Source organism: Colletotrichum scovillei (genome assembly GCF_011075155.1).
Source record: "Colletotrichum scovillei strain TJNH1 chromosome Unknown Contig00002, whole genome shotgun sequence".
In the NCBI taxonomy this organism is placed as follows: Eukaryota; Fungi; Ascomycota; class Sordariomycetes; order Glomerellales; family Glomerellaceae; genus Colletotrichum; species Colletotrichum scovillei.
Window position 1 is genome coordinate 996,482 of NW_023336260.1, and position 27,333 is coordinate 1,023,814.

The 27,333-nt window shown below is 50.6% G+C and overlaps 9 protein-coding genes across 9 annotated transcripts; 7 read left to right on the forward strand and 2 right to left on the reverse strand.

Annotated features, from left to right (window-relative positions):
- Positions 1-1,577: 1,577 nt before the first annotated feature.
- HER10_EVM0003137 (uncharacterized protein) lies at positions 1,578-2,609 on the forward strand (the record flags this gene model as incomplete). The annotated part of the gene is made up of 5 exons (XM_035472822.1): positions 1,578-1,665; positions 1,753-1,795; positions 1,830-2,060; positions 2,095-2,461; positions 2,493-2,609. 5 exons carry the CDS (start codon positions 1,578-1,580, stop codon positions 2,607-2,609), a joined length of 846 nt encoding a protein of 281 aa, XP_035337027.1.
- Positions 2,610-2,778: 169 nt separating this feature from the next.
- Positions 2,779-3,582, reverse strand: HER10_EVM0005903 (uncharacterized protein; the record flags this gene model as incomplete). The annotated part of the gene is made up of 4 exons (XM_035475505.1): positions 2,779-3,054; positions 3,158-3,331; positions 3,401-3,439; positions 3,535-3,582. 4 exons carry the CDS (start codon positions 3,580-3,582, stop codon positions 2,779-2,781), a joined length of 537 nt encoding a protein of 178 aa, XP_035337242.1.
- Positions 3,583-5,941: 2,359 nt separating this feature from the next.
- On the forward strand, positions 5,942-10,808 carry HER10_EVM0007443 (ABC transporter; the record flags this gene model as incomplete). The annotated part of the gene is made up of 5 exons (XM_035476998.1): positions 5,942-6,430; positions 6,465-6,578; positions 6,647-7,630; positions 7,702-10,154; positions 10,187-10,808. The coding sequence occupies 5 exons, from the start codon at positions 5,942-5,944 to the stop codon at positions 10,806-10,808; spliced, it is 4,662 nt and encodes a 1,553-aa protein (XP_035337367.1).
- Positions 10,809-12,472: 1,664 nt separating this feature from the next.
- HER10_EVM0009928 (MNNG and nitrosoguanidine resistance protein) lies at positions 12,473-13,969 on the forward strand (the record flags this gene model as incomplete). The annotated part of the gene is made up of 4 exons (XM_035479399.1): positions 12,473-12,488; positions 12,545-13,227; positions 13,284-13,389; positions 13,434-13,969. 4 exons carry the CDS (start codon positions 12,473-12,475, stop codon positions 13,967-13,969), a joined length of 1,341 nt encoding a protein of 446 aa, XP_035337583.1.
- A 1,465-nt stretch (positions 13,970-15,434) lies between these two features.
- Positions 15,435-17,400, forward strand: HER10_EVM0013139 (major facilitator superfamily transporter; the record flags this gene model as incomplete). Its single annotated transcript, XM_035482506.1, has 5 exons — positions 15,435-15,483; positions 15,584-15,741; positions 15,816-16,794; positions 16,993-17,071; positions 17,175-17,400. The coding sequence occupies 5 exons, from the start codon at positions 15,435-15,437 to the stop codon at positions 17,398-17,400; spliced, it is 1,491 nt and encodes a 496-aa protein (XP_035337843.1).
- A 344-nt stretch (positions 17,401-17,744) lies between these two features.
- On the forward strand, positions 17,745-19,478 carry HER10_EVM0007339 (major facilitator superfamily transporter; the record flags this gene model as incomplete). Its single annotated transcript, XM_035476898.1, has 2 exons — positions 17,745-17,945; positions 18,027-19,478. 2 exons carry the CDS (start codon positions 17,745-17,747, stop codon positions 19,476-19,478), a joined length of 1,653 nt encoding a protein of 550 aa, XP_035337354.1.
- A 796-nt stretch (positions 19,479-20,274) lies between these two features.
- Positions 20,275-21,887, forward strand: HER10_EVM0012230 (MNNG and nitrosoguanidine resistance protein; the record flags this gene model as incomplete). Its single annotated transcript, XM_035481628.1, has 2 exons — positions 20,275-21,150; positions 21,210-21,887. 2 exons carry the CDS (start codon positions 20,275-20,277, stop codon positions 21,885-21,887), a joined length of 1,554 nt encoding a protein of 517 aa, XP_035337775.1.
- A 2,409-nt stretch (positions 21,888-24,296) lies between these two features.
- HER10_EVM0010706 (FAD binding domain-containing protein) lies at positions 24,297-25,970 on the reverse strand (the record flags this gene model as incomplete). The annotated part of the gene is made up of 6 exons (XM_035480158.1): positions 25,885-25,970; positions 25,685-25,825; positions 24,909-25,626; positions 24,810-24,858; positions 24,568-24,757; positions 24,297-24,506 (listed from the first exon to the last, which is right to left on the reverse strand). The coding sequence occupies exons 1-6, from the start codon at positions 25,957-25,959 to the stop codon at positions 24,297-24,299; spliced, it is 1,383 nt and encodes a 460-aa protein (XP_035337648.1). The 5' UTR covers positions 25,960-25,970.
- A 632-nt stretch (positions 25,971-26,602) lies between these two features.
- On the forward strand, positions 26,603-27,239 carry HER10_EVM0000601 (uncharacterized protein). The gene is made up of 3 exons (XM_035470375.1): positions 26,603-26,896; positions 26,952-27,001; positions 27,054-27,239. Exons 1-3 carry the CDS (start codon positions 26,767-26,769, stop codon positions 27,225-27,227), a joined length of 354 nt encoding a protein of 117 aa, XP_035336824.1. The 5' UTR covers positions 26,603-26,766; the 3' UTR covers positions 27,228-27,239.
- Positions 27,240-27,333: the final 94 nt, after the last annotated feature.

Genomic DNA, 27,333 nt, shown 5'->3' on the forward strand with positions numbered 1-27,333 from the left:
GATAACGTTCGATAGGGCACGGCAGATGGTGGAGCAAATCAGCGTGTAGCAAAATGTGCTTCGGGGCATCGGGGAGCACGCGGGCCGTAGGCCCTCCGTGCATAACACCTCCCAATCGCCTAGTCGTACGATTGAATCTACCGTCATCGCACTACTGGCCCTAGTATCATAAGGAGGCTTCTGTGGTTTTGATGTTCCAGCTTCCCACTGGGACTTGTCACTTCGCTGCCATGCTGCCCTAGTGAGCTTGACGATCTTCTCGTCAACCTTGGTGAAATTCTTCACCTAGGAACCCCCTCGGCAGTTGTCATCCTCGCGGAATCGCACTTGATAAATCGCCTCCCGCCTCGAATTCGATGCATCTGAGACGCAGAGCGCACTGGCGATGGGCGTATAGTAGGCTACAGCATCATAGGGCGGCTTGATTTTACTCCAAGGACGGCTGGGACGAAAACTACGAGCGGGAAGTGGGATGAACTCAAAAGCTGCATTGTTCATTACGGGATTACTTTTGTACTCGGACGGACGCTCGCTTGGCTTTGTTTGGCACGCGGGAGTATGACTTAATCTGACTCGCGGTGACGGGAATGAGTGCTCCGCCGGATGTAAGTGAGCATTATGAGCTTGATGTATTACGTCTTTGACCACAGCGATTAAGCAGGAACACAGGGCCGGTGGCGGCTGCGCCGGGAATAATTATTGAATGAAAAGGGGCCGGAGGTGTAATTATGCGGCTCTGTGTCGATTTGAAGAGGCCTAGGCGTAGGTCAAGGCAACACCAGTGGTCATCTTCTTGTAGCGGTGATGAAAGAACCAGCAAGCCTTCGCTGTCCATTTTTGCTGACTAGCATATGGCTTATTGGTAGAATTAGGGACACAGGCCTACTACTCCGTACCGTATCTCGCTTTCGTTTTCCGTACTACGGGAGGCTATCCGTAGACCGCTGAAGCTCGATGTAGAGTTTTTGTACGGCTCGGATTAGCCCCAATTTGCTCTTTACAGGCTACCCCTTGTGGCTATTTTCACGTACGTTAGAGCGGATGAATTGACACGCAAAGTCCAAAGCTTAGATTCCAACCCCAAACCGTAGCGTCAGACCCAGGCCAGGAGGGGAGGGGAGCATTCCACGCATCGCGTGGAGTCCATGGTTTCCACGCGTTCCACGGAGACGCTCTGACCAGTCTCCTGTGGAGCAGATTTGTCTTGTTACCATCCGTACGGAGTAGTCGTTTGCCGTACGGATATTGACGGAGCAATCCGCCAGCCGGATACTTCTCAGACGGATAGCCTTTGAAGGAACTCCTCGACTGTTCACCTGCAGGCAACTGATGATCTTGTCGCGTGAACGTGTAGAAGATGCTTGTTTGTGTCTGCTTTCTCTACCTTACGTAGTGCTGGCATAAACCATCGTCTTCGTGCTAATGTTAACAGCACTTGGAGGAACCCGAGTGAAGATGAGTGTTATATGAATGATGGCGTCGTCGGCTGGAAGAGCCTTCGACATCAGTTAAAGCCACGAGTGCATTACCGCTCACCAGTACTGGCAAACGTTCTCGTTCTTACTGATTCCTTCGCGATGCCTCCTTCTGCCACATCGATTGAGGAGAGACAACCCGTTCTGCTCCCGTGCGGTGGATGGGATACTCATCACCATATCTTCGAACGTAGGTCTACTTTTCGTGTGGAAAATTCCTTCAGGGACCTGATTATCAACAACAAAACCCGCTAATTCAAACACTTTCGTCGTTAAGCCGAATCTTTCCCTTACAGCCCAAACAGGCATTTAACTCCGCCGCCACGATTGCCGCGTTTGAACAATTCAAAAAAGCTTAGGCATCACGAGATCTGTACTCACACATGGATTATCCTACGGAAATGACTGCACATCTCTCAAGGCGTTCGTCCCTCGCCTCGGTAGCCAAAAGACCCGGGCTGTTGGCGTTATCGATCCTGAAACGACGACAGACGAGGAGTTACTTGCGATGCACAGAGCGGGTGTCCGCGGCCTTCGCGTGAACCTGTATCAGTACAAAGCTATGGAAGATGTCGAGTTGCAAAAGTTGCTCTGCGTGCGCATCTGAAGAGGATTATAGATCTATCGCTCCCTGGAGCTTAACGATGACGACGACCCGCACCGAGTTCTGGACCACGCTGGAGCCCTTCGTCCGAGATGTCATAGTCTCGCAAGGGGTCATCTTGGTTACAGATCACTTTGCGTTGCTGAAGGCGACAAGTCTGCTGCCCGGTGAACATCGCGAGGACCCGACGACCCAGCCAGGGTATGACGCCGTGATGAGACTAGTAAGGGACGGCCATCTGTGGGTAAAGCTGAGCGCACCGTATCGCATCAGCGACGAAGACCCAGGATACTCAGATGTAAAGTTTCTAGTGCGCGCATTTGTCGATGCGAACAAGCGGGTGCTGTGGGGCAGCGATTGGCCGCATACGCCGCGAATGAAGGTCCGGACACACGAGGGCTGCCATGAGGGAGACGCCGTATCTTGAGGTAGATGATGCGGCATGGCTCAAGAGCCTGAGGTCTTGGCTCTCAGATGAGGAGTGGGATCTTCTAATGGTTCAGAATCCAAGCCATATCTTTGGACGGTGAAAAATATGATGAGAATGGCCGTGGTAGAGCCGGGGCTCGAGAGGAAGCAACGTGTCGTGATCGGAATGGGCTAGCGACCAAGTCTATTTCATTGGCAATGAGACATTGTCAAAGTGTGAGAACTTTTGGCTGTACTGCAAGCTGATAAAGACTACTCATCTTACAACAGTCATTTATCTTTCCTGACGCTTTTGATGAGGTCTCCCATGGAAGCCCCCTTCTTCAGTTCGACAAACATCTTCTCATCAACTTCGGCCCTTTCTTGGCATAGAGCTACCACCTTCTCGACCAGAGAAATAGGAGTGACTACGACGCCGTCGGCATCGCCCACCAGAATGTCGCCGGGATTGATCCAAAGGTCCCCCTTGAATTGGAGCGGCACATTGACTCTTGAAGCCCGTGTGAAAGTGTTGGATCCGAGTATCGAAGTGCCGTGCGCAAACACCTAACCAAAGTTGTCAGGATTCTCATCCCCTTCTTTACTGTCAGAGAGAGGAAACTCACGGGGAATCCCATCTCGTTGTGTTCTCCAACGTCTCGCATGCGACCATCAATAACCACAGCCTCCGCCCGAGATACTTTGCTCTCGTAGACATCAGCCCGCCCCAGCAAGCCGAAGGCAAGCCCTTGGGCTGCTGAACGTACATAATGCCGCCCTCCTGATTGTGGTCGACGAAGTGCTTGTCTAGCTTGGGCGCCGCGGTATTGCTCATCTCCACCATCTCGACGGTCACTGCGGGGCCGAAGACGCGTCCTGACGCGCCCGGCGAGGCATGCGGATCCCATCAAGCCGCCCTGGGGTATTTGAGCTTGACAAGAGCATCCCCAATCTGGCTCAAATGTTATCGACTATTTTGATATAATATTGATAAGATTTGATGGCTGAAGCCGGCCGATCGACGACCTTGGCCAGAGATGCACTTACGTCACAGGAGGTGAACTTGCGAAGAGCTTCTAGAGCGCGAGGGGACATTATGGTGTTGTGTTTAAGACTAGTAATTGAACGGCTCAGGCCCAGAAGTTTCACTGATTAGATCTTGTCAATTCAAAGTTCTTCTCATGACCAGTTACATTGTTAAATAAGGCAAGTTCAGGGTGTATTCGAGTGCCTGCCGGCGTACCGAGCGAAGCTCCGACCTTCGAGACGCGGGGTTGCGGGCCAGCACCGAAAGCTCGGACCATCATCTAGGCCATCAAGGGCGGGATTACTCCGTCTCCTGGGTTCGGTTCAAGGAGACATCCGGCCACAGATGTAGTGACGGGCAAGAGATATAGAACATCGAAGTCTTCTGGGCCAGCTTTAAGTGGCCAGACATAGAGAAAGTCTAAGCTGGAAATGAGTTGAATAAAAAGAAACAAGATCTAACTATCAGCCAGAAGCTTGAGACCTCTGTTATTGGGAGTCACTAGTCCCGGCATGAGGAGCAGTGGATGGAAGAATGAATGAGCTAAGGGACTGACTTCACATGATTACTTATCATCGATTTCTTATCTTACAAAGGCCTTGTAATCAATTGCGAATGGCGCTCCTTGGGACGACAGGCGGTTGTTTTACCGCAGTAACGATGAGAGAGTTTTCGGTCCTTTCGGTGAGTCTCGGTCAATCTCGGTCAGTGACATCGGTCAAGGGTAGACAAAACGTAGCCCTAGTTGATCCACAATAACCATTGAAGAACCAATTTCACATGGCTGAGACTCCAGTATACTCACTTTGGAGGTTGCTTGCAAGACGAAAGAAGGCTCACCAACGTTTGTTTCATGCTGCTATGGCTCCTTCATGTTCTTCTTCATATGTTAGTAGATAACTAAGTTACACAATGAGGCAAAAAGCTTGCGCTCAGCGTGTGCATATACTGACCCCCACCTGATTTGAACAGATAACCTTTCGATAAGATCTTGAGAAGTCTCAAGCTGGAGTCGAACGCGCTACCGTTGCGCCAGAGGGCCGATGAAGCTATACCCACATCTGAGTTGGGGGTTGTGGATGCCGGTTTCCAGTATGGGGGCGGTTATCTTGGACACAGATGGGAAAGTAATACGAAGCGACCTGGTGTTCGCGGGCCTGGTTTTGAATAGAAATCAGACATGGAATGCCAATGGAGGCCGAGTACTTTGATTATATAACTTTCCCACTCTTCCACCTCAAATCAAACGGGAGCGATGGCCTGAAGGCTTCCGCCTGACAGAGCAATACATTGTGCAGGGCGAAAAGAAACACTGCTTAACCTCCTGATATGCAGAACTTGATCGCGAAATTACGACGGCATCCTGTTGATGCAGAGAGCGAAATGGTGAGCGCCGATTAGGCAATGCTGTGGTCAGCTTTGTTGCAACGGTTTGATGAGCTTGAGCACTGGGAAATGCTAGCCACCACGTCCTAAGGTAAACGACAATGCCAATCAAAACAAAAGATCCAACGATGTTGCATCAATTGCACTCCTGCACTCGGTGAACTTGCTTGTCAATGGCTCGAACATGAATCAGCGATATCGATACAAGCTTTTGGGCGTGTCGAACATGTAGCCATCATGAGACTGGTAAGTCGGGCGGTATGCAAAGCAAAGCGATCCCCAAAAGGGCAATTAGAGGTCGCACGAAGACCCCAATAATCCCAGGCATCCAGGAACTGTGCCTCTCCAGGGCTTGGAACTAATGCCGCAATTGGCGGCATCGGTGGCTGATGGATCTGACAGTCATGTGCTAACCACATTAGGCAATTGGTTCATCCAGACATAGTCTAGCACTTCACAGAAGGGTCAGCGAAGACGCGAAGAACGTGGAACCCTCTGCCGTCCATCAACACATCGAGACCTGTCCAATGAGACCTGTCTGCCACGATTTCTGAGCGTGTCTGCCTCATCTAGTCCCTGTTGAGGTTTGCCCATATCATGCCCTTCCTGCACAAGTCTCCTGCTCTAGCTTGTGACGCGTGCAGCTCCCTGGCCATACGAAGCCTCTTGAATGTCCCAAAAGAGCAAATGTCAGGAAGGCGTCCTCGCTTACCACCACCGCCGTTGGGCAGATATGTCTGTATCGCTTAGCCCTGTAACTATGCTGACATGGAGGCGCCACTCTGGGCATAAAGTTGTCCCTGACTCTTATGTCTTTCTCGAGCTCTATGGCCCTTCAAATATCTTGTAAGATGCCAGTGATTCTTCTGGGAATTAGTTCGACATATTCAAGGTACCATCTTCTTCTTTTCTAAACAGTCTGCCAGTGATTTCTTTCCATAAGCATCGCAGAAAACCAGGTCACCGACTCCCACAACTATACTCCTCCTTACATCACTGCACGATCGGCAGGCTGACGCCGACTGACCGCTCAATACTGCCATGGCGGCACCAAAGTCCGCATTATGGCGCCAAGTCGGTGTGCTCTCGACTAAAAACTTCATCATACTTCTCGCCCGCCACCCCGTCTCAACTATCTACACCGCAATACTTTTACCAATCATACTCACAGTGTACCTCGGCATTGGCAAGAATCTCAACAGCCCATCGAACGAGTTTGGAATTGCAGATCCTCGACCTATAAGATCACTAGCGGAAGGCCTGGCCGCTTCTGATGGCTCTCGTAATACTGTCGTTCTCGTCAATAGCGGACTATCAGGCGGTGATGTAGACCGCGTAATAGAGGCAATCTCTGCTCAAGTTTCTGCAGCTGGAAAAATTACAACAACGATCACAAACCCTTCCGATCTTGGCTCCATTTGCCGCTCATCTTTCCGTGCGACTACTACCTGCTACGGTGCCGTCGTTTTCCATTCTTCCCCCACTGAGGGTGATGGAGGCCTTTGGAATTACACGTTGCGAGGGGATGGAGTCTTTGGGTCATCATTCAAGGTCAACAACGAAGGTCAACAACGACGACAGTGATGTTCAAGTGTATACGCTCCCTCTTCAACATGCCGTCGACTCTGCCATTGCCAGTCTGAACTCGACAAATGGTAGTTCAGCGTCTCTCAAGAATGTCCAGGAATGGGGTTTCACCGACGAGACCGAAGACGAACGACAAGCCAGCGTCCGGAATACCAAAAGACCTTCATCGATTATCTGGCAGTCTCCTTTATCCTAGCGCTGATTGGCGTTAGCTACCATCTGCCCGGTCACGTCGCAACTGAGAGAGAGAAGGGGCTCTCTCAACTCATTGACTCAATGATGTCCACTCGCTATGACTGGGAGCCCCAGGTCATCCGCATGTTGTCAAATTTCTACTCTTTCGCCACAATCTACTTCCCAGGCTGGGTCGTCGCATCGGTCATAGCGAGGAGCATGATATGGAGAGAGACTAGCATCGGTGTTGTTTTAGTCTTCTTCATCTTGGGTGGCCTGGCTCTTACTTCGCAAGCCATCCTCGGCGCGACTTTCTTCAAAAAGGCTCAGCTTTCCGGTGTCATCAACTCTCTGGTCTATGTCCTCCTGGGTGTTTTGGCACAGGGACTCCCTAACCCAAGCACTGGCGCCGTCGCCGTCTTGAGCCTTTTATTCACCCCATGCGCCTTCGTCTTCTTTGTGAGGTCCATGGCGCGATTTGAGGGCGAGGGACAACCGATGAATCTTCTCAAGACGCCACCAGGAAGCAATTCTACCCTTCCAGGCATTGCAATCTGGATCTTCCTGATCCTGCAGTTCCTTTTCTACACACTGCTTGCCGCCTACGTCGAACGTCAAATTCATGGAGTCGGCTCCGAGCGTCGTAAAATCTACAAGGGTGACGGTGTCCGGCCACAAGAAGCTATAGTCATTGACGGCTTGACCAAACTTTATCGCCCGAGCTTTCTTCGACGGCTGTTCTCCTCCATGTCTAAGCCTCGCGCTCCTACAGTGGCCATTGATCGTCTGAATCTGACGACAAAGAGGGGCCAGATCCTAGCACTTCTCGGTGCCAATGGAAGTGGCAAGAGCACGACCCTCGATGCCATCGCTGGGATTAGCCGGTTCAACCATGGCGGTGTCTCCATAGATGCCTCCGGTGGAATTGGTATCGCGCCACAAAAGAACGTTCTTTGGGATGAGCTCACCGTTGCCGAACACATCACGATCTTTAATCAGCTCAAGTCTCCGTGGAGCCTTGCGAGTAAGGAGGACTCAAGCAGTTGATCGACTCGATTGGCCTATCCACAAAGCGAAAATCCCAATCACGACATCTATCTGGCGGACAAAAGCGCAAACTTCAGCTTGGCATGATGTTGACTGGTGGAAGTGCCGTCTGTTGCGTTGATGAAGTGTCTTCTGGCATTGACGCGCTCTCAAGGCGGAAGATCTGGGACATCCTTCTTTCGGAACGTGGCAAGAGGACTATCATTCTGACGACGCATTTCCTCGACGAAGCCGACTTACTTGCCGATAACATTGCGATACTATCCAAGGGCAGCCTGAAGGCTGAAGGCTCGTCTGTAGCCCTGAAGAACGCTCTCGGAGACGGCTACCGTATCCACGTCCTCAATGCAAAGGATTTGAGAGCTCCTCCAGAAGTACACGGCGCGACATTAGCTGTGTCATCAAATACCATCATCTACACTGCTCCCTCATCGAGCATCGCCGCCGATGTAATCCGTCACCTTGAGACTCAAAGCATTTCCTACCGCATCTCCAGTCCGAATATTGAAGATGTGTTCCTCAATGTGGCCGATGAGGTGCAAGGGGAGGATCTTCAGCCCCTTAATCAGGGGAGAGCCCATGGGTCAGTCGACTCTGGCAAAGGTCTCACAGAAAAGTCTATTGTTAATGGTGGACAAGACTCGTTGGGGATTCAATCTGGCCGTCAGACGGGAATTTTTGAGCAAATCCCTACCCTGATTCGCAAACGCTTCACATTATTCAAGACCAACTGGGTTCCATACGCCATCGTATTTGTTGTTCCGATCGTTGCAGCAGCAATTATGCAGCTCCTTATCGCCGACGAGAGCCCTGCTAGCTGCGATGTGGCAGACTTTAGTCAAGCTTCTGCAGAAGGCTTCGATGACTACAGGAAGGCTTTTGACCGAGCTCTTATCGCTGCTGGTCCTTCTTCCTCTTTCTCTAGCTCATCATTTGGCGACCTTTTTGGCTTCTTGCTTCCGGGACCCAATAGCTCCACGAATACCGAACTTGCGCAAAGTGCCACCTACGCCGACCTTACGCGATACATGGAAGACAATCGCAAGAATGTCACTCCAGGTGGTTTCTGGGTCGGCAGCCCAGACACGCCCTCAACAGTTGCCTACCGAGCAGATAATGAGGGAACAGGGGCAGTCCTCGCAGCGGTCATTATGCAGAACCTGCTCAGTATCGTCAAAACAAATATCAGCATTGCGACCACATACACCCCATTTGACAGCGTCATCCCCTCCTCGACGTCATCCACAGTTCAGTTGGCCATCTTTTTCAGCATCGTCTGCTCAATCATTCCATCGTTCTTTGGACTGTATCCCAACGCTGAGAGACACAGCCATGCTCGTGGCTTGCAGTACTCCAGCGGAGTGCGGTCGCTATCTACATGGACGTCTCACCTCGTCTTCGACTTCGGAGTCTTCTTTCTACCTCTCCTGGTTGCAGCTATCATATTCGTCGTCTCTTCGGGCATCTGGTACGCCCCGGGCTACCTGTTCCCTGTGTTCTTGTTGTACGGCATCACCTCGATTCTGCTGTCTTATGTCATTTCGGTCTTCACCAATAGCCAAGTTGCGACTTTTGCTGCAATAATGGCCTACAACAGTGTCGGTTTTGCGATATATTTGATCGCCTTTCTCTACATCGTCACCTTTTCGCCGTCCACTGTTACAGATCGCAATATTCTGATAGGGCATTACACTATCTCGGCCTTCTTTCCCGTCACATCCGTCTTCCGAGCCCTTCTCATTGGTCTCAATACCTTCTCGTTGGCATGTTCCGCTACCGGTCTTGGATATCCAGGCGCAATCAAGGCGTATGGAGGTCCAATCCTCTACCTCGTCCTGCAGGCGATACTGCTATTTGGCATTCTTCTCTACCACGACACTGGGAACAAACTACCTGCGATCTTCAAGCGCAGCAGGAACTCCAACGCCGGAGTTGAACAAGCACACGAAGACCCAGAGATTGCCAGCGAGCTATTACGGGTCGAGTCGACTACGAACAGCGACGGCCTTCAGGTCAAACATCTGACGAAGAAGTTCGGTAGCTTCACAGCTGTTGACAATGTCTCATTCGGTGTTCGCCATGGAGAAGTCTTCGCGCTTCTCGGTCCCAACGGTGCCGGAAAATCGACAACCATCTCACTCATCCGGGGTGATATCCAACCTAGCCGTAATGGCGGCGATGTTTTCGTCGAGCAAGTCTCCGTCATCAACCAGAGAGCACGAGCCAGGACAAATCTCGGAGTGTGTCCACAATTTGACGCAGTCGAGTCCATGAGTGTTCTTGAACATCTCCGCCATTACGCCAGGCTGCGTGGAGTTGGCGATGTTGAGAAGCAAGAAGCCGTTGTGCATGCCGTCGGCCTCGATGCCCATGCCAACGTCATGGCGCAACACTTATCGGGGGCAACAAGCGTAAACTCTCCTCGGCATCGCCCTCACAGGAACCCGTCGGTGATACTGCTTGACGAACCATCTTCAGGCCTCGATGCCGCTGCAAAGCGCATCATGTGGCGAACACTAAGCACATTGTGCCAGGTCGCTCTATACTTTTGACAACCCACAGCATGGAAGAGGCTGATGCACTTGCTGATCGAGCTGGCATTATCGCACAACGCATGTTAGCCATTGGCGAAGTTGACCAGCTTCAAAGTCGCTTTGGAGACTCATTATATGTTCATCTGGTCAGTCGCACTGCTCCATACTCGAAATCGGAAGAGATGGATCGCATGCGAGACTGGGTTCTACAGCAATTTCCCTCAGCCCAAGTGGAGTCTCAAACATTTCACGGCCAGTTGCGGTTCTCAGTCGCGGCATCAGATGTGCTGCAAAGATCTCAGCTGAGCCATCAGAGCAGAAGAGAGATGCAGGGTGGGGAGAACGGCCAGTTGAGTGCAATTGGTCAGCTTATCGTGATGTTAGAGGAGAACAAGGATATCTTGGGCATCGAGCATCATAGTGTCAGTCCTACGACGCTCAACGACGTCTTCCTTTCCATCGTTGGGCAGCATGATGTGCAAGAGGAGGGTTACGGAACAACTGCTACATCTACTGAGAATGGAAAGAAGAAGATCAACTGGCGAAAGATCTTACTCGGATTCTAGCCTCCGCTTGCTATGTAATGTTATCGTTGTTGCCTTGTAAGACTAGGGATAATTTGAATGGCCCAGAGGGTTTTTTAATCTAGACCGTACAAATCCATTATCGTAATGCTTCCTCCAAATTCGTCCTCGCCGTACTAGGATGGTATGAGTCCATGTTGTGAGGCCTCCAATCCACGAAACAGTCATCCAAAGGTCGAAACATAGCGCATAGTAATACAGAGTACCTACGCACTCAGGGAGCTGACTATGGCACATGGAAAAATCTCCTTGATGGGAAATGCACTTGTACAACCTTGAGGTCTGCTCAAGTCAGGTTAGATACCACCTGGCCCTTTCTGCCGAGCGTGTAATTTGTGGTTGTGAAGGACGCAAGTCAATGATCCGAGCAGGCTACTTCAGTAAGTAGATGAAGGTATCAATAGACAGACTTCTCCTCATTGGGAATGGCGACTATCGCAGTCCTACTAGTAATACCTCAACCTTTGTCATAATTCAAGGGCGTCCTCGTCTAACACCACTTCCTCATAAGCATTCTGGCGAGCTCCACTTCAAAGCTGAGGTGCCTAGAACCGATCTGTCGTATAATATGTCAGAACATGTCAAACCCTCAAGACCCTGTAGCACGCGAAGTCGCGGACGAACTCCTCCGGCTACTTGCCACAATCAAACATATCGGGCGCGTTGTGAGATTCCCTGAAAAGACTAGAGTCACTGAGGTGACTTTTTGAAGGCTCTTGCTCCACTTGGCTTAGTTGACATCTTTCTGACGTCAAGGTGCTCGCCTTAATGCAGGGGAGTGAGACTGATCATGAACCCGCTTTACAAATATGGGAAGGGCAAGCTGATGCTCAGTGATCAAGTTAATAGTGACTCCTGCACGCAAAACTGGAGCGTCTGATCTGTTGGGTTGGAAAGGCCCGATGGCCTGCAGAGACCGTCAAGATTGATACGCTACTTGAGAAGGCGAGTTGGCCTGATTAAGAATCGATTAAACTGAGCCTGGACTTCAGCTGAGACCCGTATGGCCCGCTAGATAAACTACATGTACTGGCCGACCGAGCAAAGCCCACATTGACTCAAGGGACACATGTATCAGAGCATTTAAATGACGAATTGTTATCCATCCGGACTAAGATGTCCGCTCTTAATCTCCACCATTTATGCTGGTGAGGTCACATAACTGTGGGTAACTATGTCAATCATAGGCCACCAAAAACACCGCGCCGGAGGTTTTGCGACGGAAGGTGACCTTGCTCTTGACTACAATATATACACTGCAACAACTGAGTTTAAAATTTCGAAGAATAGGCCAAAGCCATTCATTTATCTGCAGGCTACCGCACCTGTGCAGCATCCGAAATGCACATAGATACCGACGTCGACAGCGGCGGTGACCGAGGAACCGGCGCCGCAGCGCAAGCCTCCCGAGACGACCAGTCAAACAGCGTTCTGAATAGCCTCGATACTCAAAGGGCAGACCTTGTCGGGGATTGGATGAAAAGTCGCTTACCTGAGCATGAAAACCTTCCATCGCAATCAGTCAGCTGGTGGGACCCAGGGTTGGCAACAGTAAGTGCAGCTCAACATAGGCTCAGCCTCGAAACCCTCGACAGCGTCTAATGAGTTTTCTTGCCCTGACTTAGTTACGAAAGCATATTTCTATGATGTGGTGCAGAAACAGTAAGCCTCATCCGAGCTCCACCCGCTCATTTGCAGCCACAGCTCACCATCTTCAGCTTTCATCATCTGTTTCTCGATGTTCCTCATTCTCTGCCTTTATTGGGGCATTGTGTTTCGCATCGAGGAAAATCTCACTTCCCTCGTCTGTTTTGTTGTCGACTTTGATGGAAAATCTGCTCCCTACAACAATATCACGCCCCTAGTAGGTCCGGAGGTCACAAAATTGGCAAACGAGACGCTGTGGAGCCTCACACCATCAATCGGATATCAAATACGCGACGCAAACGAGTTCGGGTTCGACCCAATGAAGGTTCGCGAAGCGGTCTATCATTTCAAGGCCTGGTCAGCTATCATCATAAATCCGAACGCGACAGCTTTACTGCAAGAGGCAGTCTCGATCGGAAACTCTTCATACGATCCAACAGGCGCAGTCCAAATCATCACCATGTCTGGCCGAGATTCATTTATGACGTATAGCTACATCTTACCAAGCCTCACGTCTTTCACGTCAAGTCTGACAGAAACATTCGGCAAAACATGGGGCGGCATGGTAATGGCCAATGACTCCCTGACAAAGGAGACTCTGCGGCAAGCCGCGAGTGCCGTCAACCCCGGGGTGTCACCTTTGATGCTAGATCTCCGGCCGTTCGGGCCGCCTGCGGCAATTCCGGCAGTTACCTTTGGGCTAAGCTTTCTCATTGCCCATCTTGGTTTCACCTATTACCTTGCAGACGACATAGTAAGTCCGAGCTTCTGATGCTTTGATACAAAACTGACAACAATGTTGGTATGTAGAAATGCATTGTGCCTGAGGGTCATCCTCCCGTGCACTACTGGCACTACGTCATACGCAGATATTTATCACTCATGGCAGCCTACTTCTTCTTGTCGCTGGTCTACTGTTTGATCTCTCTTGTCTTTCAAGTCCCTTATCCAACCCGCCAGCTCCGGCAGTCCCGCCAGCTCCGGCAGTGGAGGTTGCTAGGAATCCAAATGCTTATGGAAAAGCCTCGTTCATCGTCTTCTGGCTGTTGAACTTCTTCGGTATGGCAGCACTTGGAATGGCGTGTGAAAACATGGCCATGATTATCGGCCCTCGATGGGTTGGTTTGTGGTTAACGTTTTGGACTCTCACGAACACGTTGACCGGATTCTGGCCTCCCGATATTGCGCCCGGGTTCTACCGTTGGGCGTATGCATGGCCTTATCATCATGTGATTGAAGGCAGCCGACAGATTCTATTCGACTTGCACTCGCGCATTGGCCTCAACTTTGGCGTCTTGATTGCGTGGGTGTCGGTTAACACGATTTTGTTCGTCCCCGCATGTTATATTTTGAGGTGGAAAGATGAAAAAGAGATTCGTCGAAAGGAGACAAAACTTCCACACTTTCACTTGCACAGGTATGATTTCGAAAAGCAAATTCCCAAGCAACCGGGAGTTGAGCCGCCAAGACGAAAAGGATTCCTTAGGGCTTTGTGAGAGCGTCGCGATTCGACTAAATAGTTGATAGCTTTTGGAACATGGCATGTAACAATGTGCTGCAAGATGGCACACTTGAGTAACGCGCTGACTGTGAAGCTCTCAATACAAGAGATGTAGCAAACGCGGGTGTCGCAGTGAAGACATGTCATAGCACAGCAAGGCGGATTATGGCATAACTCCTTACGCGACCATAAACCCACGGGTCACATTCAGGACCCTTCGCTGAACTTACGCTTAGGTGCAAGAGATTGCCGTTGATTTTGACATGCAGCTGTATCCGATTATGGAACCGATGATACGATTGACTCTCTCGGTGCGCGTTTCACTCGAAGCATCCCTCGCGGAGCACTATTGGCCGTGCGAAAACATCTGACGACCCCATTCCACCACCAGGCCGCTTCTCGTTCGCCTTGGCAACAAACAAGTATGAGAGCACATGAACGCCATAGTGCCCACCGCCTGCACATAATCATTGGTGATCCTGGGGGCCTTTGGTTCTGATTCGCTATCGAAGTCAGAGTTGAAGGTGGCATCGGAGCTGCGTGAGTGCGGCGTGGATATGCTGGCAATCATGATCTAGGTTGTACTCGTAACCACCTCTCTCGGAATTCTGGCCCTCGTGTTTGCATACCTAGCAGCAGCGCCTGCAGTTACACGGCATACTTCAATGATCTGACTTCACCATTGTGCTCTGTCATCCTGTAACGGCTTTGACGTCAAAGTAGTGAAACCCGTTGTCAGCAACTCGGTTCCGAAGAGCCCGGATGAAAACCAACTGTTCCAAGCATTTGGTGAAGACATAGACTGTAACAGGGAACGTACCAACTCGCAAAGGGTAACCAGATTTCCTTTCCGGCTTGCGACGTGGGGAAAGGCCTTTTGCCTCGAAATTCAGATGGTCGAGTGAAGTTAGTGTAGACCCAAGGTTGGGAAAGCGGTTCCACTGGGCGGGCCTGGCAGACTCCAAACCATATTCAGCACAAACCCCAGCGAAATGCCAACCATCAGTTCCACGGCCGCCCACTTCAATGCGACTCAATCTGTGTTGAACTATGAAAAAGACTTAAATCCCAAGAAATCCAAGTGTTCTTCCTCCCGTACCCCGCATTCTTGGGCCGAACGTGCCACCCTTGACGGGCACCTGGGTCTGGGTCATTGGACGAAGGCCACCCCGGACAGGGCTGGGCTTTAATGCAGAAGACATCTGCCGAAGAAAGTCTGATGGTGATAAACTGTCCGTGCCAGCTATTCAAACTTGCTTCCCGCTCCTTAGTGGCTTTGGATAGATAACAATAGGGGCCAGTCACTACCTTGACCCCTCATTGAAGCTACACTAAATGGGCTTGGCCGTTTTCAACGTCGCATCCACAAGCTGCTAGGCAAATTTTCCAGCCATCAACGTAGTATTTTCGGAAGGTCTGCGTTCAAAGGATTCCGAGCATCGTCTCGGCCAGCTGTCAAGATGGTGCTCTCCACAATAGACGAGATACCAATCGAGTTTGATAAGAAACGTAAGCTTCCCTCCCTACCCCTCTCTGTTTGCTGGCGCAGGAGTAATTCTCGATATTCGTGACAGAGCAAGGCCTTGACGATTAACAATGTCTAAAACAGAGTATAACGAGCCGACGACGGTCGATGTCAAGTCCGAGTCTATCCAGTATGCGGACGAGCCCGTACAGTTGGAGTGGACGGAAGAGGAGGAACAGGTCATCAAGCGTAAGCTCGACTGGCACACTGTCCCACTGGTGACGACCTTGTATCTTCTCTGCGTATGTGATTTTCTCCTCACATCAAATATTCGCTGGCTGTCGCGCCGCCACTGACTATCCTATCTTCGGAGTAGTTTTTGGATCGAGCGAACATAGGAAATGCCAGGATCCAGGGCATGGCCAAGGATATTAACCTCGAAGGGTACCGGTTCAACTGGGCCTTGTCAATATTCTACATCATCTACCTTCTCGTCGAAGTACCGAGCAACATCATTCTTAAACGCGTTGGCCCACGATTCTACCTCCCATTCCTCGTCGTTGGCTTCGGTCTAGTTTCACTTTGCACGGCTTTCGTACGCTCATATGAAGGACTCATCGTTGCCCGCGCCTTCTTGGGTATCTTTGAAGGTGGTGCCATGCCCGGGTTCTCCTTCTTTCTGAGCAGCTTCTACAAGAGGGAAGAACTCTTGTTCCGGCTAGGAATCTTCATTTCAGCGGCGTCGTTAGCTGGCGCATTCGGAGGTCTGCTTGCCACTGGTCTCTCTCGCATTCCGGAATGGGGGTTCGACAGCGCACCTATCCATACGTGGAGGAACATATTCTTCTTTGAGGGATTCGTCACAATGCTCTTCGGAGGTTTCGCACCTCTCTGGATGCCTACAACTCCCGCTACTGCTTACTTTCTTGACGAGAGACAACGAGCAATTGCGGCAGAGCGTCTGCAGCGCCAGCACAAGGCTGATGTGGATCAGAAAGTCACTCTTTCCGACGTGAAGCGAGCCGTGTTTTGCATCCACAATTATACGTGCGCCTTCGGCTTTTTCCTGATCAATATCACTGTTCAGGGAATTTCGGTATTCATGCCGACTATTCTTGCCGACTTGGGCTGGACTGCGACGCGAGCGCAGCTGTACTCTGTACCGCCGTACGTTGTGGCTGCTATAACAGCCATCATCATCGCGTGGTTCAGCGACCAAACACGTCAACGCGGTATATACCTTGCCGTGTTTTCGATGATTGCTGTTATCGGTTTCGCCATTTTGCGATTTGCGACCGAGGCTAACATCAGATATATGGGCGTAAGAGCTCTCTATCCTTTTGCCTGCTTTCTGCGTACATTCACTAATGATCCCAGGTATTCTTTGTCACAGCAGGTGCTTTCCCAGGTGGTCCAGGATTTCGTGAGTCAATGCCTTTTTCGCAGTCTATTTCTTTTGCTAATATTGTTGCAGTGAGTTGGGCGATGAACAGTAAGTCTATGACCTTCGGTCGACCCAAGAAGGTGAAACAAACTGACACACTCGATAATAGACTCAGCAGGCCCTTCCGTACGCGCAGTCACCAGTGCCTACGTTGTTTCAATCGGAACCATGGGAGGAATCGTTGCGACGTAAGTAGAAATCTCTAGGAACCTGTCAAACGCCTATGACAACACACATCGGTCTTTGGGTTTAATCAACCCATGCCTGCACTTTTATTGATGTTTACAATAGGTGGACCTACACGTTCAAGGACGCCCCGAAGTACTTCACTGGACACACTATCAATCTTGTCGGACAAAGTCTAACAGTTCTATTGGCGGTATTCGGCATATTCTATTGCTTATATGAGAACAAAGCAAGAGCTGCTGGAAAGAGAGATCACCGCCTGGATGGACGGACAGAAGCTGAACAGAGTCAACTTGGTTACAGGCACCCATCATTCCGCTACATGTCATAGGGTAATCAGTCGAGGTAGTTTAGCGGCTGAGTGTTCAATCCAAACTCGACCCATCCAGCACAAAGTTGCGTCCTTCAAGTGGGCCATTGTGGTGCCTCCCCGATGGTACCAAAAAACCGAAGGTGTGCATAAGTGCATGTAGCTAGCCTACTTGTCACAGTAGTTACACGTGATAGATCATGCAGGTGAGATTTATCGTCCTGATTGAGAAACCCCATCTGGTTCTTCATTTCGTTGCATACGCCCCCGCATCTAGTTTGACCAGTCCTGTTCAGCTTCAGAAAGCCCGGAGTCCATGTGCACCATAGGCTCTCATTGGCTTGAAACCAATCCTTACAGATACGATGCGGCTCCTTAATACGCGAACGAAGGAGCTGCGGGTTTTCACCCACTCTCGCATTCCATATGCTATCCTATCCCATACTTGGGGTTCGGAGGAAGTCACACTTCAGGACCTACTCGCCGGAAACGCGTCTAGTCTTAAAGGTTACAAGAAACTGATCGGAGCGTGTAATCAGGCATTGTCGGATGGGTTCGACTACATAGTAAGTTGAGCCCAAGAGCCTAGTGTACCTGACCCTGGGCTCTCGCAATAACAGCAAGTTTCCCATTAATTGACTTCGCAGTGGATCGACACTTGTTGCATCGACAAGACAAGCTCATCTGAGTTGACGGAGGCCATCAATTCCATGTGGGTCTGGTACCAGAACTCTCGCGTCTGTTATGCGTACCTTGAAGACGTCCCTGAGGAAGATGTTGATGTTCTCGGTGGCTACTCTAAGACCTTCATGAATAGTCGGTGGTTCACGCGTGGCTGGACGCTTCAGGAGCTCATTGCACCTTCTACTGTCATATTCTACTCAGATGACTGGTACGAAATTGGTACACGAGACCAGATGCGAGAACCTCTGGGGAAGATCACCGGTATCGACCACAAGTTCTTCGAATACGGAATCTTAGGTCGATATAGCATAGCCCAGAGAATGTCCTGGGCTGCGAAGAGAAAGACTACCAGAGTCGAAGATCAGGCGTATTGTTTGCTTGGGTTATTCGGTGTCAGCATGCCTCTACTATACGGCGAAGGTGAAATGGCATTCATCAGACTTCAGGAAGAGATCATGAGGCGAACGGATGACCAGTCAATATTTGCCTGGTTACTGCCTGGACATTCAGACAGAACTTCTCGAAACACTGGGTTCCTCGCCAGGTCCCCCTCTTGTTTTGATCAGTCTGGCAGCGTCACCAGGATCGATGCCGACCATCGCGTGGCACCGTATTCGTTCACAAATAGAGGCATTCAAATCGAGATGCCGATACTCGACCCGAGCAGCTCGAAATATGGCTTCTCATTTATCCCCGGAGATAACAATGAGCAGATTGGTTCCGCTGCAGGAATCTCTTTCACTTTCTCCCCAACGAGCACGATAGCTATACTCAACTGTAACAAAGCGGGTCGTCAGATAGGGCTCTATCTGGAGAGAAAAAGCGATCTTGAGCCATTCTACAGGTGCAGTCACAAGCTCGGCTTTGTCTCAGTTCCAGATGATTGGGTTAAGCAGGCAAAACTTGAGACTATCCTCGTTAGGGCTGACGATCCGGAAGATATGGAATCGCTCTGGGGCAAAGATTCCGATGCGCAGCACATCGTCGTGGAGTTGCCACAAGAACAGGATCATGGGTATTGCGACGTGAAGGCATCCCCGCCGGATCGTTGGGCCAGTAGTGGCCCCTGGAGCCACTCCATCATGCTCTCTTACGACGTTGAGACTAGCGGCAAAGAAGAGGTCCCTTATCTGCATGTTCAGAACGCAGAAACTGAAAACGGCTTCTGTTTGTTCTTCAAGTTCAAGGCTCCAGGTCCGCATAACGCGTGTCTTCTGATGGACGTGGCCGCTGGGGAAACTCCAACCATCCCACAATCATCATCGTTCATCGTTGCAGGTCCGCTAGCGGAAAGCCGCCTAGAGGGAGAGGGAAAATTGGGAAAAGTCACGGCTGAGCTGAACTCTTCACGATTTGCCAAGGTCTGGAAGATTACGATGGAAAAGAGTCAAACCACTTTAGATGCACTGGTCTGATAGATTTGAAAGTTGCCGGTGCATAACAAGATATATGTCTCAGCTTACTATTTCAAATACACGGCTGGCCCTTACAGGTAATAATCAGAAAGGCAGAACGCCGTGATATCACTTCAAGTTCTTTTCTCTGTTGACGTGGGATCTCGGGTCATGTGTAAGCAGAATCTACTGCGACATGCCTTGGTTGGTCTTGACATTGCATCGGGCTTTTCATCAAAGCCGGGATCGAGGTTCCGTAACCTAATCGAGAGATGCACCATGATTCTCAAGCTAACATAAGATTGAGGATGCTAAACGCTCAGTACAAGTTCGAGAGCCGCCGACGCTAGATAAAAAGCACGAAGGCCGAGACGCCCGCCTGCTTACTTACACAGATTGCAGACTCACCTTGGACAGGGGTAGTGTCTTTTCTAGCGCAACTCCATGAGCTCTGATGTCATCTCGGAGCTGAGTCGACAGCTCAAAGTACCTCGTCGCGACAGATACGTGTTCAACCAATCAAATGGCTGTACGACAGGGTAATCCCAGCAAAATTGTTAACATGTACTTGGCCATCTCAATGGATCACTGGCACCACGCATCATCGACTTGCACGCTAGAGGATTTGACGTGGAATTATCAAATTCAATGGGATGTACATAAAGCCAAGACACTGACAGCGGCAGAGGCGTATTACAGCGGTCGTTTTGGTATATTTGATCGAGTGTTTTCAAGCCACTGCAGCCATCTGACTGTCAATCAGGGGAAATCCTTCTCAGTCTGCAGAAAAGAAGTCAATTTGCCCAACCCAGGAACAATGGCTAGGTCTCAGTCGCCGACCTCACCGGCCCGTACCGAAGTCGATCACTTCAAGAACGATGGCCAAGACAACGAGGAAAACGGCGTGCACCATCGTCACCAGAAACCTCACCATTCTGTTGGATTCTGGCACCCATCAATGAAAAAGGTTCGCGCCCACGTCATTCGGTTATGGATTCAGACGATCACTATCCTGTTTCTCTTCATCCTCGCGGTCTTGTCAATGTACTGGGCCGTTCTCTTCCGCACCGAGGACAACCTTAGATCAATCATCGTCCATGTCGTCGACTTTGATGGACAGATCTCTCCGTACGAATCCGTACAGCCGATTGTTGGGCCGGCAGTCGTACAGACCGCACAGAAGTCCCTGGACAAGCCAGGCCCGTCACTGGGATGGACAATCTTACCACCTTCACATTTCAACAACGATCCCACAGCAGTGAGAATGGCCGTGTACGACTGGGATAGCTGGGCGGCTGTGATCATTCACCCCAATGCTACAGCAGCTCTCCAAGAGGCCGTTGCGACTGGAGATGCAAACTACGACCCCGCAGGCTCAGTGCAGATCATTATACAAACCGCGAGAGATTCGACAACGTACCAGAGCGACATTTCGCCTTACATCACCCAATTTACGGAGCAATTTACGCAACAATTTGGAAAGCAATGGGGTCAGACTGTTATGTCTAACACGTCCTTGAGTCGAGATAACCTCGCGAAAGCTTCTTCTGCTGTCAACCCCGGCATTGCGCCGCTGATGATTGATTTACGCCCCTTCCAGCCTGCTACTGCTACACCTGCCGTGAGCATTGGTCTAATTTACTTGATCATCATGGCGTTTTTCTCCTTCTCTTTCTTCTTGCCAATTCACTCAGTAAGTTGGCATAATCATCGCATCCTGTTGATATACAGCTGCTAATCTACCCTGCGTAGAAATACGTACAACCGCAGGGTCATCCACCTTTACACTTCTGGCAGCTCATCATCTGGAGATGGCTAGCTACAATCGTCGCCTACTTCATCATCTCTCTCAGCTATAGCTTAATATCTCTCGCCTTCCAGATACCGTTCAGCGCGCCTCCAGCTTCACCAACGGAACCAGCCCCTACATTTGGAGCTACAGCTTATGGCCGCGGCACCTTCCCAGTCTACTGGATGCTCAACTTCGTTGGCATGTCCGCTTTGGGCCTCGCCTGCGAAAACGTCGCAATGATTGTTGGGCAGCCATGGACGGCCTTGTGGCTCATATTCTGGGTCATATCGAATGTTTCGACATCCTTCTATGCCATCGATCTATCACCGGGATTCTACCACTGGGGTTACGCTTGGCCACTCCACCAGGTTGTTGAAGGTAGCCGTCAATTGCTCTTCGACTTGCACTCCAGGATCGGGTTAAATTTCGGCGTGCTTTTCGCCTGGATAGCAGTCAACACTGTGCTGTTCCCATTTTGTTGCTACTTCATGCGATGGAAGACGGAGCACGACAAGAGAAAGGCGGAAAAAGAAAAGGGTCGATATGTGGTTGAGACTGAGGATGGTGAGAAGGAGTATAAAAAGCCTGAAGGGCAGAAACCACCCATTAGAAAGCGCGGTTTCATGAGAGGTCATTGAGACCTCAAATCCATGCTTATCTACACAAACTATACTAATAGTTATAATCATCCCATAGAATAATTAGGTATAAGAGAGTGAATGCAACCCTTGTCTTTCTTGTCAAGTTGAAGCCGCACTTGCTGCATATATACTTACCCCCCTTACTATGTGCACTGGTGACACCAGGAACGTGAAGATTTCCACGTAAGTCAAACCCCCCACTTCCCGGCATCCCCCTGTTTCTGGCACCCACAAAAACGCGAAAATCCACCACAACGCAATGCCCACCCCCAACCTCCTTTTATCACAACATTTTCAATTCGAGTCCAAATGGGCTCATTTTTTGCACATACCTTCTTCTATATCTAATGCCTCAATATACCGAAGATCAGCTTCGTCAGGCTCTCGAGGACATCTCAAACGGCAAGAGTCAAAAGAGAGCCTCATTGGAGTATGGGATACCACGATCAACCCTCCAACTACGTCTCCAAGGTGGTCAGACTAGGAAAGTGGCTTTGCTGACTGGCAGAGGCTGTCTCCTGACCAGGAGAGTAAGCTGGCACAATGGGTTCGCATTCAGGCTTCGCTGGGCCTCGCACCAACGCACCAACAGGTGAAGGAATTCGCAGAGCGAGTTCTGGCTGCTGCTGGGGATACCAAACCATTAGGAAAAGGCTGGATCTATGCCTTCGTGAGAAGGAACCCTATCATTAAGGTTCAGAGAAGTCGTTCCATCGATTCTAGACGCGTTAATGGGGCATCTACTGAGGTCATTAGGAACTGGTTTAAGTTCCTTGCTATCCCTGAGATCAAGGACATCAAACCAGCCAACAGATATAATATGGATGAGACTGGCATCCTCGAGGGTCAGGAGCTAATGGGTTAGTGCTGGGCATGGCTGAGACGACGTCTGTTCGCAAGAAACAACCTGGGTCGAGGGCATGGGTCTCTATCATTGAGTGTATCTCAGCCTTGGGTAGGGCACTTCGTCCTCTTATCATTTTCAAGGGAAGACGGTCCAACAACAGTGGTTTCCATTACATCTGGTTCCATACGATGATGTGGGAGTTTACAGCAACAGATAATGGCTGGACTACAGACTTAACTGCCATTGAATGGTTAGAGAAGGTGTTTATCCCACAGACTATGCCCGAGGCTGAGGGCGAGGCTCGACTGTTGATTGTGGATGGGCATGGGAGTCATACGACGACAGACTTCATGTGGAATTGCTATATTAACAATATCCATTTACTGTTCTTACCACCACACTCCTCTCATGTCCTCCAGCCACTTGACCAGTCTGTCTTCAGCCCTGTTAAGTCAGCCTATCGGAAGGAGCTCGGTTACTTGTCTCAATGGAACGACTCTACCATTATAGGTAAAGGAACTTCCTGGACTGTTACCAGAAGGCTCGACTTGCTGGTCTATCAGTCTCGAACATCAGAAGTGGTTGGAAGTGGACTGGTCTACACCCTGTAGCGATGGTTAAGCCCTGATGAACCCTATGGTATTACCTGAGCCTTCTGCTGCCCACCACACCCAAACCAACCAGTCGGGGCAAAAGCGATGCCATAATGGTCAACAAACTACCCCTGTTGAGCCATGGGATTCTGCTTCCTCTGCAGTGGTCTGGTCGACACCCAGGAAGCTGGCAGAGCTCAGCGGTCAACTGCACTTATACACCCAACTCGACAATGATACCAGCACTCAACGGCTGCTGTTCAGGAAGGTGAAAAAGGCTTCACAGAGCAGGCCTGGCAACTGGCAGTTGCCCAGCAGCAGCTGGCTCACCTGAGGGCCTGTTACCAACGCTGCAGTTAGGAAGAGGAAGACTGTTCAGATCGATCCCAACACGAAGTTTGCGAACATCAGGGATATCCATCGGGCTCAAATCGAAGCGGGTGAAAAGGAGGTTATTACGGCTGAATCCAGCGACTCTGAATGCCCTAGTGAGGCTGGCAGTTGTATTGTAGTGGGTGTGGTTGAGGATCAATAGTTAATAGTAATGAGGAGGTTGGGTTGTGATCCCATCGTTTTTGTGGGTGCCAGAAACAGGGGGGTGCCAGGAAGTGGGGGGTTTGACTTACCGAAATGTGACACCATGTCAATTTGCAGACATCATGTCAAAAATTTGGCATCGTAGCAAAGCTCCTTCAGGGGGTCCTACAGGGGCTACAGGGCTTGGCTTAGGGGTGTCAGTGGCGGCGGCGGGTCACGATCAGCGCTAAGCTTCATAGTGATTTTCAGCTCTTCGGCGGGTCGTGGCAGGGAGAGAATGGAAGTAAAGGATGGTATGCTATCGCTGCGGAAATAAAGAGTTAGGTATACACAAAATGCCGATTACCGAGGCATGCTCCAAAGCCCGTAATAATATCACCAAGACGCCGAAATGCCTAAATCCCCTGACTCGATTGCAAGCTTGGTTGCTCACAAGTTGGCGTGGGGCTTGTCAAAGGGATCACTCTTCATCGCTTCTTCGACCTCCTTGTACGCGTCGTATCCGTACAGCCAGGGCTGCACCTCAGGGCACGTCCACCTGCTTGGAAAGGCCCCCTTCAGCTCCTTGCCAAGTTGTGACAGGAAGATCTGATCTCTGGCCTCTTGCTCAGGGCCGTCATTCATGTGGAAATCGTGACGCTAGGGGGTGTCAGTAAATGTCGGACGATGGATGCCCTGAGATCTAAAGAGAAAAACTCACCTGCTTGAATGTCTCTCTGACGATAGATTCGCCACGAGCCTTGCGCAACTTCTCGTATGACTTTAAGGCTGCAGGGAGTTGCGACTTAGACTTGATGTGACCAAGAAGCAGTCCAAGGACAGCACCATCCTCCACGGCTGAGTTGGCACCCTGTGCAAGGTAGGGTAGCATGGGGTGGCATGCATCACCGCTTGGCAAGCGTTAGTGAGGGTCGATATCTCAGATCTTAGAAGAGTACTCACACAAACACAAAGTTTGACTTCTCGTTGACCCAAGAAGCCATTTCCTCCCCTGGAAACATGTTAGCTTATGCGATGGTGAGTCTGAAAACGAAAACTTACTGTGCATCAGCTTCCACTTCTCAACACTGTCAACCGAGCTAAGGAACTTCTTCAATATCGGATCCCATTCCTCGAACCGGCTCTGCATTTCTTCGATCGATCCTGCTTGACGGCTCACACCCTTAGGAAGGTCATCGGGCGTAAGCAACACCAGGTTGTACATCTTCTCCGCTCTCATCGAGTACCCAACGCAATGGGCACCGGGACCGACCCAGAAGTGGACCTGAGGTTTCTGAATCCACTCTCTCAGCTCCGGATCCGTGACCTCATCGAGGTTGAGAACCACGCGATAGGCAAGGTCACCCGTTGCCAGGGGCGGGTCATCCTTCTTCAGGTAACACGCACGCGACCGCGACCAGAGTCCATCTGCAGCGACGATGAGGTCTGCCTTAGCCTTGATTCCAGACTGCGTCGTAAGCTCGGGAATATCGAAGTCGATGTTCTCAACCTTCTCGCCGAGGTTGAATGTGACGCCGAGTTCCTTGGCGCGCTCATAAAGTGACAGTTGCAAGTCGACGCGGTGCAAGTCGATGAATGGTGCCTGATACTTGGCGCGAATATTCTTATTGAAGTTCTCCTCCAATGCGAGCACTTTTCCAGAGTAGCGATGCACGACCAGATCCGTCGGCTCAGATGCCGATTTCCACAATCTGTCTGGCAGACCCCATTTCTGGAGGATGCGTGTGGAGTTGGGCGTTACTTGCAGGCCCGCACCGACCTGGGGAATAATGTCAATAACCTCATTTGGGGCCCTCGAACTTTGAGATGGGGCTCACCTCGAGGAGCTCCTTCGCGGACTCAAAGACGGTGACCTTGTGTCCCGACAAAGCGGCTGCCACTGCGGTGGCCAATCCACTCAGTCCGGCGCCGACAACAATGATTTCCAGTTGGACTGGTGATCTGATATGCGCTGTGACCTTCATATTCATCGTCAGCATTGACGCGGAAAACCCGTCTTCATAGAATGAGAACTCACCGCCATGTTTCCGTTGCTGTTGGGTGAAGATGCGTTTGCCCTGGGTGAAAACCAAGAGTTGAGCCAACGGAACATTTTAAGATTGCTTGGCGATGAGCTGCAGGTCGGGCAGAGATGCAGAATCAAGATCTGGAAAACAAGTCGCGATGAAAGGAATCCCTTACCCTCAAATCCTCAAATCTTCAAGAGGTGGTTGCAGCTGGGTTCAGCAGTTCAACCCATGTCCTTTACTTTCGCGGACATAGGGGCGCCGGCAAGTCCCTAATGCAATCCCCGGAGATCCCCCACACAAGCCGGAAGCACGGGATGCGTCCCATGGGGAACAACTAATTGCTAGTAATTAGGTGGACGCCAGTGGCTGAAGGCAGTGGTCACAGGTGGACGGATATCTCGGGATATCCGAAGATCCACGGGTTATCCGCCGAAATTGTGTCCCCAACAGCGCCAGTTCGACGACGAAGGTAGAGGTCACGGGAGAATAACCCAAAAAGGCTTTAGATTGGTGGAACTGGGCAGATGGAGGCGAAATCGGCAAAGCCGGCATGAGGACCAAACTGTCTCCAACTCTGGCACAGAAGCGATGGAACAGTCAGCTTCCAGACCATTTTGTGGGTTGACGTTCGGGTGCGACTTCGGCGGAGCTCAAGCCGCTATCTGCCGGATATATGGGAGTTGTCAGCGGCCATCGGGATAGGGGTGCGGCACATCATCGTGGTCCAACATCACGCACGTACTTACGCGGCTCATTCTACCGGAAGACAGCCAAAACTATACTCCTTGCTCAATCATCTCACCACAAGCCATTGCGATCAAGCATCACAATCTTCAACGTCATCACTTGCCTTGTTCCATCACCCCTCATTCTCACAACAACCCCGCACCATGGCGCCCAAGGGTCCTTTCAAGCTTGTCACAGTCAACACCGCACCCGAACGTGCGAAAAGGCTCATCGGCCGCATGACTGAGGCGCTCAAGGACCAGTACACGATTGACTATGTCGCCAACTGCGAGAGTAAGTCACATTACTCATCCATAATGCAAACTCTGGAAGCTGACGGTATCGACAGCAATCGCCGAGGTCGAGGGCAAGGTGAAAGAGCACAAGCCAGACGTCTTGGTATGAGTGACCCCAGCCAAATGAAGCTTCTTCAACTAACCGACCTGCGCAGTTCTGTGCATCAATGTGGACCGCGGAGGAGGCAGAGCAGATCCAGGCAACCGCAAGGTCAATTGTTCCTAACATCAAGACCCACGCGATCCCTCATGGGCTGCAGGTTGAGAGGGGGCCGGACGCTATTGTTGAGCACCTCCTTGAGAAGGTTCCCCAACTGCTCGAGAGCTAGTTAATCCACCACATCGAACATAGAATGAATCAAATACAAAATTCTTATGAAGCTCTGATGTCCACTACCTTGATCGGGTATTAATCGCAGTGAACCTTCCAGGCGA

Coding starts and splice junctions, on each gene's coding strand:
- HER10_EVM0000601 (XM_035470375.1), top strand. CDS start 26,767: ATGGCGCCCAAGGGTCCTTTCAAGCTTGTCACAGTCAACACCGCACCC. Junction 26,897..26,951: donor CTATGTCGCCAACTGCGAGA/GTAAGTCACATT, acceptor CGGTATCGACAG/CAATCGCCGAGGTCGAGGGC. Junction 27,002..27,053: donor AGCACAAGCCAGACGTCTTG/GTATGAGTGACC, acceptor CGACCTGCGCAG/TTCTGTGCATCAATGTGGAC.